The sequence below is a fragment of the Schistocerca gregaria genome, chromosome 5 (genome assembly GCF_023897955.1).
Source record: "Schistocerca gregaria isolate iqSchGreg1 chromosome 5, iqSchGreg1.2, whole genome shotgun sequence".
In the NCBI taxonomy this organism is placed as follows: domain Eukaryota; kingdom Metazoa; phylum Arthropoda; class Insecta; order Orthoptera; family Acrididae; genus Schistocerca; species Schistocerca gregaria.
In genome coordinates this window covers 275965012-275978085 of record NC_064924.1, presented here as the reverse complement: position 1 = coordinate 275978085, position 13074 = coordinate 275965012, and the positions used below count along the sequence as shown (strand labels likewise).

The following is a 13074-nucleotide window of genomic DNA, read 5'->3' as shown; positions in this document are numbered from 1 at the left end:
TAACAGTCCAAAATAACCTATGAAGAGTGTTAACTGCCGTACAAAACACAGTAAATGAAACAATTATATTTTACTACCTGTATTAATATAATGTAACTCCAGAACAATAGTTACCAAACTAAACACAGTTTTCTGCGAAAGGTACCAAATTCATTTTTATTTATGCAGTAACAAACAAATAAAACATTTAACAGGGACATTTGATGTAACGTGTCTCCACATCTGTCTGAATATAACAACAAAGCTTTGAATTAGATTTTGTGGATTTGGTACCTTTTGGAAATGAGATTCTCTTATGTGTAAGTGTGCAAGTGAGACTTGATCCACAGTGTAGAATGCTATCCCCTACTTTATAAAGAGCATTTTGTCACCAAAAATGTTTTTGAATTTAACTTTGTTTTTGGAAATATTGGAACACTAGTCACTTAGCACATTTGAAATACTTATGTTTTTTTTTAACTGTGTTTTATCTAAGTTAAGATATTAAGCATTTGTTGAAAACCAATCAGTATTCCATTATGTAAAATTTTTGTTGGTGGACCTATTGTGGATTTGATTGTGATGGTTGTATTGTCAACAAAGGAAGTTCTGTTCTTAAGTATGTGACAGAAACTCATTTACATAGATTATCCTGGACATTTATTGTGAGAACTATAAAGATGATAGAGAATTCTAAACTCAGTGCTTTGACTTAAAGAACTAATGATGAAAAATTATTTTTTTAAATAAACAACTTGCATCTCATAGCAGAAATTTATACTACATTTCTCACACTGTCAGCAAAACTGTAGCTTCACTGCCCGTCTTTTGAGCCAAAATTGACTGTTAATAATTCTGCAAGTTGTATAGGACTCTGCAGCATTGAATATAATAGCTAACTGACAAAAAGGTTTTTTTAAAAAAATGTTTTGAGATTACTTTTTTCATATTACCACTTTATCAAACATGGTAAGAGTTGTGACACAACAGCTTCATTTGCGCATTAAGAACTTGTGTCATAATATTGGCAACAAATATTGTTTGTTATATACTGTCAACGAAAGATTGCCTAAAGTTTATTGTTGCTCTATCCCTGCACCGAGTGGCAGTGGCCAACCAAAATTCATTTTAACTGAGGTTAGTGATGATCTAGCTCACTTAGTGCTGATTTATTGCCATTCTGTTTTATGTATTTTTCAGTAATTAGAAGTTCAACCAGCATGCCGCTACAGTTGGTTTGTCTGTGATGTTTCAACACAACCCTGTTTTCATGCATGCTTTATCCTTTAACCCATTCAAATAATCGAGTGTGTCTGATCTCTCCCACTGGATGTTGCGTTTTTAGATTTTCAGCTTCCACTGTTAAGCATGTCATAGAACAGGACATACAATAGGCCTTCCTAGCATGTGTGTTGTGGCATTTTACTTTGTGATATAATCCTATGAAATGTTACAAGATTTTGTTCTAAATTTTGTTTTTAATAAGATGAAATTCACTTTTTATCATCATCATAATATTCTTCTTCTATAGTTTCCAGTCTGTGACTGGGTTTATTCAGAACATAAACCTCTCAATCTTTCTCTGTCATCTCACCGCATTTCTCTCTCCACTTTGTTCCAGTATTCTCCCCTTTTCATCACATCTCCACACACAACTATCCAGTTTCCCCTCTTCATCACATCTCCACACACAACTATCCAGTTGTTTCATGTTTCTCATTCTTCCTCCAGGTTTCTTGCCTCCTACTGTAATTTCTTGGGCTGAGCACTCAGTATCTTACTGGATTCCATTCTTTTAGCATACCCAAGCCTATACCATTTTGTCTTTTCTTTGTCACCGTCTCATTCCTTATTCTATCTATTCTAGTTTTTGTAAATTTCATCTCGTAAACCTGTTCCCTGCTCACATGCCTTTTCTTCATTACCCATGTTTCTCATGCATAGGAAATTATCAGTATTGTAGTATAATACATTCAGTATAACATTTGCTAGCTTTTTAGGGTATGTCCTTGGTCCAGACAAGGCTTCTTACACTCAAAAGCAAACCATGGGCCTTTTTTTACACACTCTGCAATCAATTTTAGTCTCTACAACCTGAAATGCAACTGTAAGTTCAGCTTGCTGGTGACCCGAGTGACAGTAAGAACTTGGGATTTGCTTTTTCCAGATAGGAAAATATGTCGCACTGCTGATTTGGCTAGTTTCAGTATATCATCGTGAAATAGAATTTTATGAGATGGTACTTCCACATCATACAAAAATTAAAGTTATCTTAAAAAAGTATGAGTGCATATAGCTGAATATGGACCCACAGTTCATTCGTGCTAAAGCCCCATGAGATCTTAAACCAGCCCTGATAGTCCATTGTACAAAGAGATTAGGATCCCACACACCAGTTCCTCTCCAGTTTCTACTAAGGTTCTTACACAATCTGTGATGCACTCACTTAGTATGGATCTCTAGTAAGTGTTGAATACCTGTAAGGTGGATGCTGGATCTCTGAAAAGTTGGAAGAGATGCAGTATTACCTCTACCGTGTGTCGCTACTCCTCTCTATTTAAGTTCCATATATTTTACCAAGTCTCAGGATAAGACGTTGACATCTCTTAGCACTTAAAGCTTTACAAAGGAGTAGGTACAAAGAAGGAACAAATGATGTAAAAGTTGGTATTTCACACAAAAATTTATTTATTTGACATAACCTGATATTGCCTGATTGTAAAGTTATTGCATTCTACTTATGTGTGCTTTTAAGTGTGGTGCACTTGGACAGACCATCACAGTGGGGTGTAAAGTACTGGTTTGTAAAAGAGTGCTCATACGTGATCTGTAAAAAACATTCCTACAGAAGGTGATTGTCATCCATTACCAATGAAGTAAGCAGCAGCAAAATGTTAAAAGTCGTGTCCTGCCCTTGCTCTATCTGTAGGTGGAGGCCTGGGATAGTGACAGTGGTATGAGCTACCATGACAAGGATTACTTCCTTCATTGACTGTCAGTTTTTTTTTCTTTTTTTTTCCCCCTGATGTGGAGGTGGGAGCCTAGATTTCTGTTAAGTTACACTCCATTGCACACCATACACATCTACATCTAATAACATGTTAAATTCTACCTCTAGTGAAGCTGATCTTTTAAAGCTCAAACACTACTTTGTTTTCTGATATCATGTGGCAATAAAAAAGGTGACACTATTTCTGGATGCAGGATAGCCTCCTCAAATAATGAGTCTGTCTTTGCACAAAAGCTAAGTGGCACTTTCCCTCCAACTTGGATCCCCCCCACCGGTGGGCCCAGGAACAGACTAGAACACTGAACGTGTATCCAGATCACATCTTGGCCTGTAATTGACTCAGCATGCACTGTCGTATTGGATAATAATAGTGGAACAGTTAATACATTCATGAACAGTCTCCACTTTGCCCCATAAAAAGATTCATTCCACAAGGGCACCAGTCTGTCTCGTATTTCAACATCTATGTCTGCGTTAAATGTATTTTGAGGGAGTAATGAAGCAAATACATGTAGGTTTGGCACTTATTAACCCCAAGATGGAAAAAAATCTGTATTAATGGAATCCAACAATTGCACTGCAGTCCCACACACTATAGTCCATTGACAGAACCAAACTCAGGGTTTTATTTGGTTGTTGGTCCCTTCCGGCACATATTGTCAATGATAAGCATATCATTGCTGCTCCACTAGTACTCACCCTGCTGTTTTCTTCAGAGTGCATTTCATAGGTGCTTATTGATGGAACTTCTCCCATATGATAAATCATCATTTTCCTCATATTTTAGTCCGTGAACAATTTATCAAGAATGGTGCCCAGCTCTTTGATGCAGTTTCTTGCAAGTTCCTTTCACAGTGATAACTTACTTCAAATTCAGATGGTTCCTCTTGCAAAGACTTTCTCTGTTCATGCTTTCATTATTTTTATCGGCACATCCTGATGTACTATAAGTTAAATGCATGTCTGCGAATTCCTATAATGAGCACTGACAGCCAGTCAAATGAAACCACTTAGTTAGGTTACTCTACTGTTCACATAATTTTAACCATACAGTTCTGAAACAACTTGTATATAAAAAGAATACTGAATGATGTGGGACCTCAGTAAGGTGATGACCGAACATGAAAAATACTTGAGCTTCCAAACAATTAAATATGAAGTGAACTAATTATTTTTTGTACCGTGAAAACCCATAGTCTTTAGCTTTCTGGAATAGGAAATAGTGAACTGTACAATCATTTCCGTAGGTGGATGAGGAAGATGGAAGTTTTGCCATTTAAAAATTTCTTAGGTACGCCATTTAAACATTTAGGAGGTGGAGCAGCTCGTCACACGTGTGAATGCAGAATTGAGAGAACTACTATTGTGTTGTGATCACAAAATTTAGCATCTGCACAAGATAATAGAAATCCCTTCCAAATGTCAGCGGTGGACCATACAGCTTAATATTGAGAGTTAGCTCAACATAGCACACAAGTACCTAGTTTATCCAGACTAGCTGGGACCAGATGGAATCCAGATTACTCAAAATCTGGAAATAGTACAGTAAATGCAAGAATTGTAATATGTACTACAATCTAAAACCTTTTATTTTGGCACTAACGCAAAACACTTAGCCTACTCACGTTTATTTACTGAAACATTGCGTACATTTCTTTTGTTTCACACGTGAGTGACATTTGAGAGCAGCAAAATCATGTAGACATTTCACTAGCGTCAATGTGACTGGAGTTGTTTCTGGCTGACATTATATGTGAACCATTAGTTATTCCAGCCCATCTGTTGCCTCCACTTGAGGCATTATTTATTCCCCTGAAATGCCACTTCTGTTCTCCACTTCACCATCACTGCCGTTCACATTTTTCATGTGGGTAATTGTGGTCCAAAACTCCATTCTTCGGGGTTAAATACGAAACAGGTCTGAGTTGAAACCACATCTTGTAAGAGTCTCTTTTGGTGGCATATAGCAGCTTAACCAAATACTGATTTTTGGCTTCAATATTTTTTGGTGCACTGTATAGTTAATCATTAACATGTGTCACTGTAAATCATACAGTGAGTTGAATTCATTGCATTCTCAGATTTCTTTGTGATATTGCAATGTTCATTAACAATTTGTGGCATAATTCTATTGAAACCACCACTCTTTGACAGTCTAAGATCAATTTTAAGTACTAAATTAACATCTGATTTATTGCTTCTGACTGAAAGCTTCAGTAATATATATATAACATTGGCCCCAGTGTAACGCAACATACAGCTTTGGGTACAATATGAAATTGCTTGAAATTATCTCTCTTTTCGTTTAAATCATTCCACTTTCATTTAATTTACCAGCTGTCATGTGATTCAACTTTTCACTTTTGGTTTCCTTTTTAGAAAGTGTGCCCAACATTGCTAACAATTTTAGAAAGTCAGAACAACTACTTTTTCTTTGCAATGGGATAATAGTTCATCTAACTAAGTCTGATATGAGAACAATACTCTGTTTTTAATGGTTTTACAAACATCTTTTTGAAGTGTTTGAAGCAGGTATTCAAACTACCTTCAGATAACCAATTTCTCATAAAAGTTTATATTTGAATTTACCTTAATTAATTAAAACCTCAATATGAATACAATGACTCTTTTTAAATGCACTACCTTGATCAGTCTGATTCCAGATTCATACTCCACAAAATCAAATGCTGTCATCTGATATATATCAATAAAAGTCCTTTCAGCTTCATATTAAATTGTATTTTATACATTTTTAACATTGCCATCTGTGTGTGAACCTCTTGTCAGCTTTATAAATGCAGCTGGTGTACAGAACTGGCATTCTGAGAGGGTCTGACATTTCTTTCATGGTGCACCACACAGTGTAAAATACCAGTTTTCAGCTTAAATTAACAAAATGAAATGTATAAATTGAATTAAGAGACATATCGCCATTATGGTATGCCTCGGGTGATGCTGTAATAATGTCGTCATGAGCCACTTTGTCAAAGAAAGTTGCCGTAACTGAAGGGGACAAAATGGGAGAGCCAGTGTCAAGGACTGGTTGAAACAGAAATATGCATAACATGTTCATTTTCTTTCTTTTAATCCTTTGACTGCCAACACAATGTATGTGTCCCATGATAGGTTATCGGAGAACCAATTGGAATTTGTTGGATGTTATTGCCATGTATCAGGAAAAAGGGAAGCCTACTAATGGTTAGCAGAATTCTTCTTCTTCTTCTTCTTCTTCTTCTTCTTCTTCTTCTTGTGTTACGGCCTCTGTAGGACCACAGGTAGCCCCTTCATGGACTGCATTTTCCTCTTCTTCTCCCAGAACCTCTTAATTCTTTCTCTTCTTCTCTCCTGCTCTTCTTTCGAGATCTTCAGTTTCCGTTTCTCCTGGCGGCTCCACTGGTGACATTCTAATATTTTCCTCTGTCATTGATCTCCGGCATATTTGTTGGTGTATATTTGTTCCTCCAATTTTCCTTTCCTTCGACCTTGATCCCCAATTCCAACCTGTCCTTCTGAAGTTCAACAACCCATTTGGTTCCTGTCTTTCCCCTTGTTCATCATTCTGCTCATACTCATCCTAGCTACATGCCCAGCAAACCTTGCCCGTTTGAGTCTGATTTCCCCAGATATTGTTCTCGTGTTCCAGTACAGTTCTTCCCTAGGTCTTTGCATCCACCTCTCTCCACCTGTTTTGGGACCTAGTATTTTTCTCTCTTCTTTCTCTAGTTGTTCTGCCCCATTTTTTACTAGTGTCATCGTCTCAGCAGCATATAATACTGCATTCCTCACTATTGCCTTGTAGTGGCTTATCTTTGCCCCTGTGGATATATTCTTTTTATTGTATACCTCTCTCATCATGCAGAAGGCTGACCTCATCTTCTTTATCCTCTCTGTTATTCCCTCCTTGCTCCTGTTCCTTCCTGTTATAAATTCTCCCAGGTATTTAAATTTGTCCACTATTTGCACAGTGCATTCCAGTGTTTCCCAGTCTGCAGTGGTGTTTAATGTCTTTGTCTTGTTATAGGCGATCCTCAGGCCCACCTTTCTGGCTACCTTACTTAAGTTGTCGAGTTGTGTCTTTGCGTCTTCTCCCATCTCACTTACTATTGCTATGTCATCTGCAAAGGCTAGGCAGCCCACTTAAACCCTGTTATCCTTTTTGTCCCCCACATGGGTCTTTGGTATTCCCATTTCCTCGTTTATTGCTCTCCCCTGATCACTTTGTCCAGTGCTATATTGAACAACAATGGTTGAATTCTTATGCTTACACATTCCACCTGTAGGTTGTGCTGTCCTCCAGTTTCATTGTTAATCCTCCTCACCGTATTGTCACATTGAATTAGTTCACACCTGCAGTTAGACAACTCAATTACCAGATTTGGAAGATGGGCTGCCTTCATAACTTCCTGAACATGTCATATCAACAACTTGCATCCACCAAGTGATGCCACATCACAAACAAGGCCCGTATTGAGCTCCTGTAGTGAGAGTTAAGAAATTGGAGAGATGCTCTGCCCACTGATGTGTGTATGTTTTCACTATGTGATGCAGGTTTTGTGCAGTCATTTTCCAATTTCCTGTAGGTACTTGTGAATAATCCTCTATTATGTCCTACTCATCTGCCCCCCCCCCCCCCCCCGCAACCCTCTTGGAAAATGAAATAATAGTGGGAAATATTCTTTTCATATTGTTACTTCTGACTAAGACATTAATTAAAATAACCACACATCAATATTTTTGAAATAAAATTGGTAATCAAAAGGTTAAATAATTGTTTGGTGGCAATAAGTTTTAATAATGCTTATGTCTTTCTTTTTCTGACATGGGAAGTAAAGAAAAATTATACAATTATTTTTTTGCCATTTGTTACATAATCATCATGGTATCCCTGGACCACCATCAGAAGAAGCTGTGGATTTGAAAAGCAGGCCCATGTACTTATCAAATGAATGTTATGTTGAAAACAATTTGAGTATTCATAAACTGCCCAGCACAAATGTGATAATAAAAATGAAAAACAAAGGAGGATTTCAGATTCCATAATAAATCTGCAGTCTAGAACAAGGAAATTTAGACACAGTACTAGTATTAAGAGTACATTATCTTTGTTCTTTAATTAGTACACTGTAGCAGTAACAATGTCACTGTCCTCAGATTTCAACAAGTTCAGCATCGCAGCGCCACCAAGTGAGCCAGCGCCATGGACTAAGACCATGACGATGTATCAGGGTTGTTACCCACAGCCAGTAGATGCTTCGAGAAAGTGAGGTCATTGCCCGTATGAGAATTACCCACAGTCGCCAAGGGACTATTTGACCATCCTGTGATAAACAACATTAACAAGTTTATTTATTTAACATTTTATTTAATGCATTGTCCAACAAAGCTTGCAACAGAGGTTTTACTTTTGAGATGCACACAGCAATTAACATCACTTTTTTTTTTCTTAATGAAAACAAAATGTGTACATGAAAAGTAAATGAATGTACTATTGAACACTAAGCAGAACAATAACAGTGCTCGCAACTTTTCCCCAGTATTATTTGTAACATGAGGGTGAGTGTCCACTCCCTGTCTGTTAAAGCAGGAGGAACTCTAGCAAGGCAATAGATATACATATTGAAACAGATTGCAGAATATCTAGCATACAGGTTGTTATAAGATATTATTTCGATAAGAAATTGGGAAACAAGAGGAAAATGAGGAAGATGTATAGTGAAGAATGAAATTTTAACTGCAAAACAGCATATGAGCATGCAGAGTGTTATCAAAAGTGAGAGAAAGAATACTTACAGAAGGAGGTACCAATCTAACTTGGTATCATGCAAATTATGTGATTTACTCGAAGGAGGTACCAATCTAACTTGGTATCATGCAGATTATGTGATTTACTCACACTGATGCCGTGCAAAATTTGAATTTTGATATTGTGCAGTTGACTTGGATGAAACACACACATGATATATATGGACTGAAGCTGCATAACGAATGAATGAATTCTTATTGAGCACTGTGACTTGACATAAAAATAAATCTAAAGCAGTAAAAAACATTGTCACAATAACAGTATGGTATGTATGTTAAAAATGTTCAGTATTCCATTTGTGATGGATCTTATGTTTTATGCTTAAACCAAAATATCTCATCTAAAAAGCACCTGAACACTGTGTGGGGAAAGATGCAATATAAACATACCTGCACCAAAACGAGAGATGTACAAAAAGAGATATTAACGTATATCTGTATTCCTATGTTTCCTTAAACCAATATCAAATTTACAGTCTTCGACTATCTGTCTCTTCCCATCCATGATTCTGGCTGGAAGTATTGCATGTATGTCAGACAACAATATATATTTTTGTAAAAGTTTTTACAATATATCTTCTTAAAAGAGAAGCATTTCTTTCATTTCTAAATTGCTTCATTCTGGAAATGATACCTTGATACACCACATCCTACAAACTACAGAACACATGGCAACATTATTTATAATTGTATTATACTGCATTCTTTTCTATTTATTAGTGTGCATGCTGCTTTGCACTTATTGGTGGATTTCTCAATAATTCTGAGATTGTGTGCTTGTTTGACTTCCACAATTGCTTTTTTGTACTCATTCCTAGATCTAACACTGGCTAATTTAGCATGGTTGGTTTCCAGATTTCTATAAATGTTGTACAACAACATAACTTGATTTTTCATAGTAGACAGCTGTTTTGTATACCATGTATTTTGTCTATTTGGAACTTTTGCTTTTAGGGCTCTGTCAGTTACTTTGCATTTCTTTATTGGAATGCAGTCATTAAAGTGTCCCAAAAATGCTTTAAGAAACCTATCAAATAGTACCTTTGCTGGTAGATAATTGCTTAGAATATAATGTTTGTCATCATAACACAGGCCAAACCAATCTCTGTTAGAAAGGGACGTACGAAACCTGTCAATTTTCTCAGCTGTGACTGGTCTGGTGACCACAACTTCTGGGACAGGCTTATTTATGTTGCTCTTATCAAGAGGGAACCTACTTGTATAATTTAATATGTCAACTTCATGTACATATACATTCAATACCATTTTAACAGTATTCTCATACTGATATTCTGCAGTGACATGCATGCCTCAAAATGAAAAATTATTAGGAAATGAAGTTAATGATTTTCTACTTACAATTTAATCATGCCAATCGCTCTGAAGAATAGCAAAATTCCTGCAAATGTACTTCACTTTAACAGAGTCAGCTTTAAAATGCAAAGAAAATAATGCAGAACAGTGATTTTAATAATTAAATAGCACAGTGCTATCTCTTTAATGATTCATTTACTTCATTCATTTGTGCTGCGTCTGTGAACTGCAACATAAAAATGTTCAAAGCAAAGAGATCTCTGGCACCAGCTGTTGTTTAGAAACTGCACACTTCGATGCAATGACAGTCAAAATATATTACAGTCTGCCACCTCTAAGTTTCTAGTCATTATAAATGATGACAAGTTAAACTGGTATGGGCATATTCTACATCTTCATAAAAGACTAAGTGTAGCAACTTATGCCTGCATATAATTACCCCTGTTAGTGATATGAATGCTATCAAAGCAGCTTACTTTAGCAATTTTCACTCCATCGTATCATTGGGATAATTTTTTGAGGTACTCAACCTTTAGCTAAAAAGATCTTTACTGCACAATAGAGAGCAATTAGAATCATGAGCGGTGTTCATCCAAGATATTCTTGCAGAAACCTGTTTCGTAAGCTCCAAATATTAACCACAACATGTCAGTATCTATTTTCTTTGACGATTTTTGTCTTGAATAACCATTCTCTTTTCACATCCGATAATGCATACCATGGTCACAATACAAGGTCTAAAAATGATTTACACAGAGATCTAAAACAGTTAAGTATCATACAAAAAGGTGTTCATTATTCTCCCACAAAACTCTTCAAGTCTCTTCCATCTGATATCAAAGCCCACGTTAATTTCCCAACTACATTTAAATTTAAGAAAATACCTTATGGATAAGTCCTTCTACTCTCTCAGTAAGTACCTGCAGAGTAGGTCTAATCGGTGACTGTCTTTTAATTTTTTATTGCATTTCCTATTTATATTCTAGTCTCTGTTTATATTATGTAAGCTGTAATTCGTCTTCGCTGCCTAAGATGATCAAAGTATGAATTTTCTTTTTGTATCAAAAGTTATTTTCAGTAGTTTACATGATCTTTTTTGTATGTATCTATTTAGTTTTAGTTCACCAATTAAGCTTATATCACCAGATTGCTACATTCTTGTCATTGTACTAATGTTTGTTGTATATCCATAAATATGTAAACCTGACTCATTTCACCCTATTGTGATTTATGACTGTATGGATTTATGGAATTAGAAATAATTAATATATGTATAAAGCATGTTGCCAATATCAAAGCTGTGTTTCATGAGCCTTGTACTCACTCCACTATACAGTACTTTGCACCCAGGCATTTCAGTGTGGCAGAGCAATTGATAACAGGTGCATGCACATGTCTAAAATTTGTTCATTCAGAAGGCCATTACTATTTACTGTCACAATTAGGATGAAATTTTCATGTGGGACTGATTGTTGGGACTGATATCTTGTAAGCACACTTTTTTTGCTCTATAAAATAAGTGGTCAAGTTGGTGATATTCCATTTAGTCGACCTATCTCATTCTCTTCTAAAATATTGTCTCCCTTTCATGTTAATCTGGCTTCTGCCTTATTTCAGTTTGGTCTTTCAGTGCTTGTCAAATTATTCTTGCAAATGCCTATCTCTCATCACATCTTCATCATCTCCTGTACTGTTTCCATAATATTATCTTCAAGGTTAAATTCCTTTATATAGACTTTCTATCTATTCCTTCCAACTTTCATAGGCTCCCCATCTTTGCTCAGAGCTTTCTATAATTTTCCTGTTTATGACATATATCTTTCCATAGCCACAAGAGTGTGCCGTCTGCGTGGTTGTGTGCACGGATATGTGTACTATTGCTGGACAAAGAGCTGGTACTTGAAAGCTAGAATTAATGCTGTTTTCTGTTATATGTCACTACACTCCACCCATTGAGCTGCTATAGGTGAGTCTACTATTCCATATTTTCATATCAGAAGCACAAAAAAACTACAATACACAAAACATTCCATAACAACAATGACTAGCCCCAAGTAGGTGCAGATTAAGTACTTAGATATTACATAAAGATAATTAAAATGAACAGTTATGGATGTACAGTATATTATGGCTGGACAATTAAAATGTTCACATTTGGGAATGAAATATACCTAGTCTCAACAAGTGCAGAAAAAAATTACAGTAAGCAAGAAACCCAAACCTAAACAATATCAGAGAGCCAAGCGACTGCTGCCAGAGACATGGAGTGCAGCTCCGAGATGTCTCCTAGGAATGATGTGCTGGGGCACTCACTTCGGATGTGGTCCATGGTCTGATTCAGTGCTCTGCAATAGCACTCTGGCGAGGTTTTCAGGAACCCATTTGAACAACATGTATTGACATCTACCAATGCCTACTCAAAACCAGTTCAGGTGGCTCCATATTTGACACGATAGATCCATTCCTAGATTTCTATCAAGTGCTTGTGTGTTAATTCCAAGTTCCTAATTTCTTTATTTTTGACAACATGCCTAGTCCATTTGGCAGTAACATCATAGTTGTCCTCCAAATCAGTGTCTCTCCAGATAGGGTGAGGAGACCTATGATGATTTTCTGTGTCTGCTTCACTTGCTGCATTTTTATATTTTCTCCTTCCATCAATTAAATTTAGTATCTCTTGTGTTATCAAAGAATTTCTGTTGTGCACTTGCTTTTTAACTAGTTGTTCCTCTGCTGCCTTCATTATATCATCTCTCAAAGCTTCCCTTTTATCTACCATTGTATTCGTTTCAAATTATGAGACACAATTGCTGTCCACCAGTTACTTTAAGGGAGAAAAATGCCAATACTACCAATAGACGCATACCAAAGTAAATACACTATCCTTGCTTTTGGAACTAATAGTTTGTTCCTTAGAGAAGAGGGAGGGAGAAACTGGGGGAGGTTAAAAAGAGAGGGCAGGTCACTTG

The 13074-nt window shown here is 36.4% G+C and overlaps 1 protein-coding gene across 5 annotated transcripts in view; it reads right to left on the bottom strand.

The window, feature by feature from the left end:
• Positions 1-8074: 8074 nt before the first annotated feature.
• The window catches only part of LOC126273179 (E3 ubiquitin-protein ligase MARCHF2-like), an 86135-nt gene continuing 81135 nt past the window's right edge, over positions 8075-13074 (bottom strand). For all 5 annotated transcript variants that reach the window (XM_049976677.1, XM_049976676.1, XM_049976678.1 and 2 more), the window contains one exon: positions 8075-8307. In XM_049976677.1, coding sequence (XP_049832634.1) covers positions 8137-8307 — 171 coding nt within the window. In that variant the 3' untranslated portion in view covers positions 8075-8136. The remainder of the gene's footprint in view (positions 8308-13074) is intronic.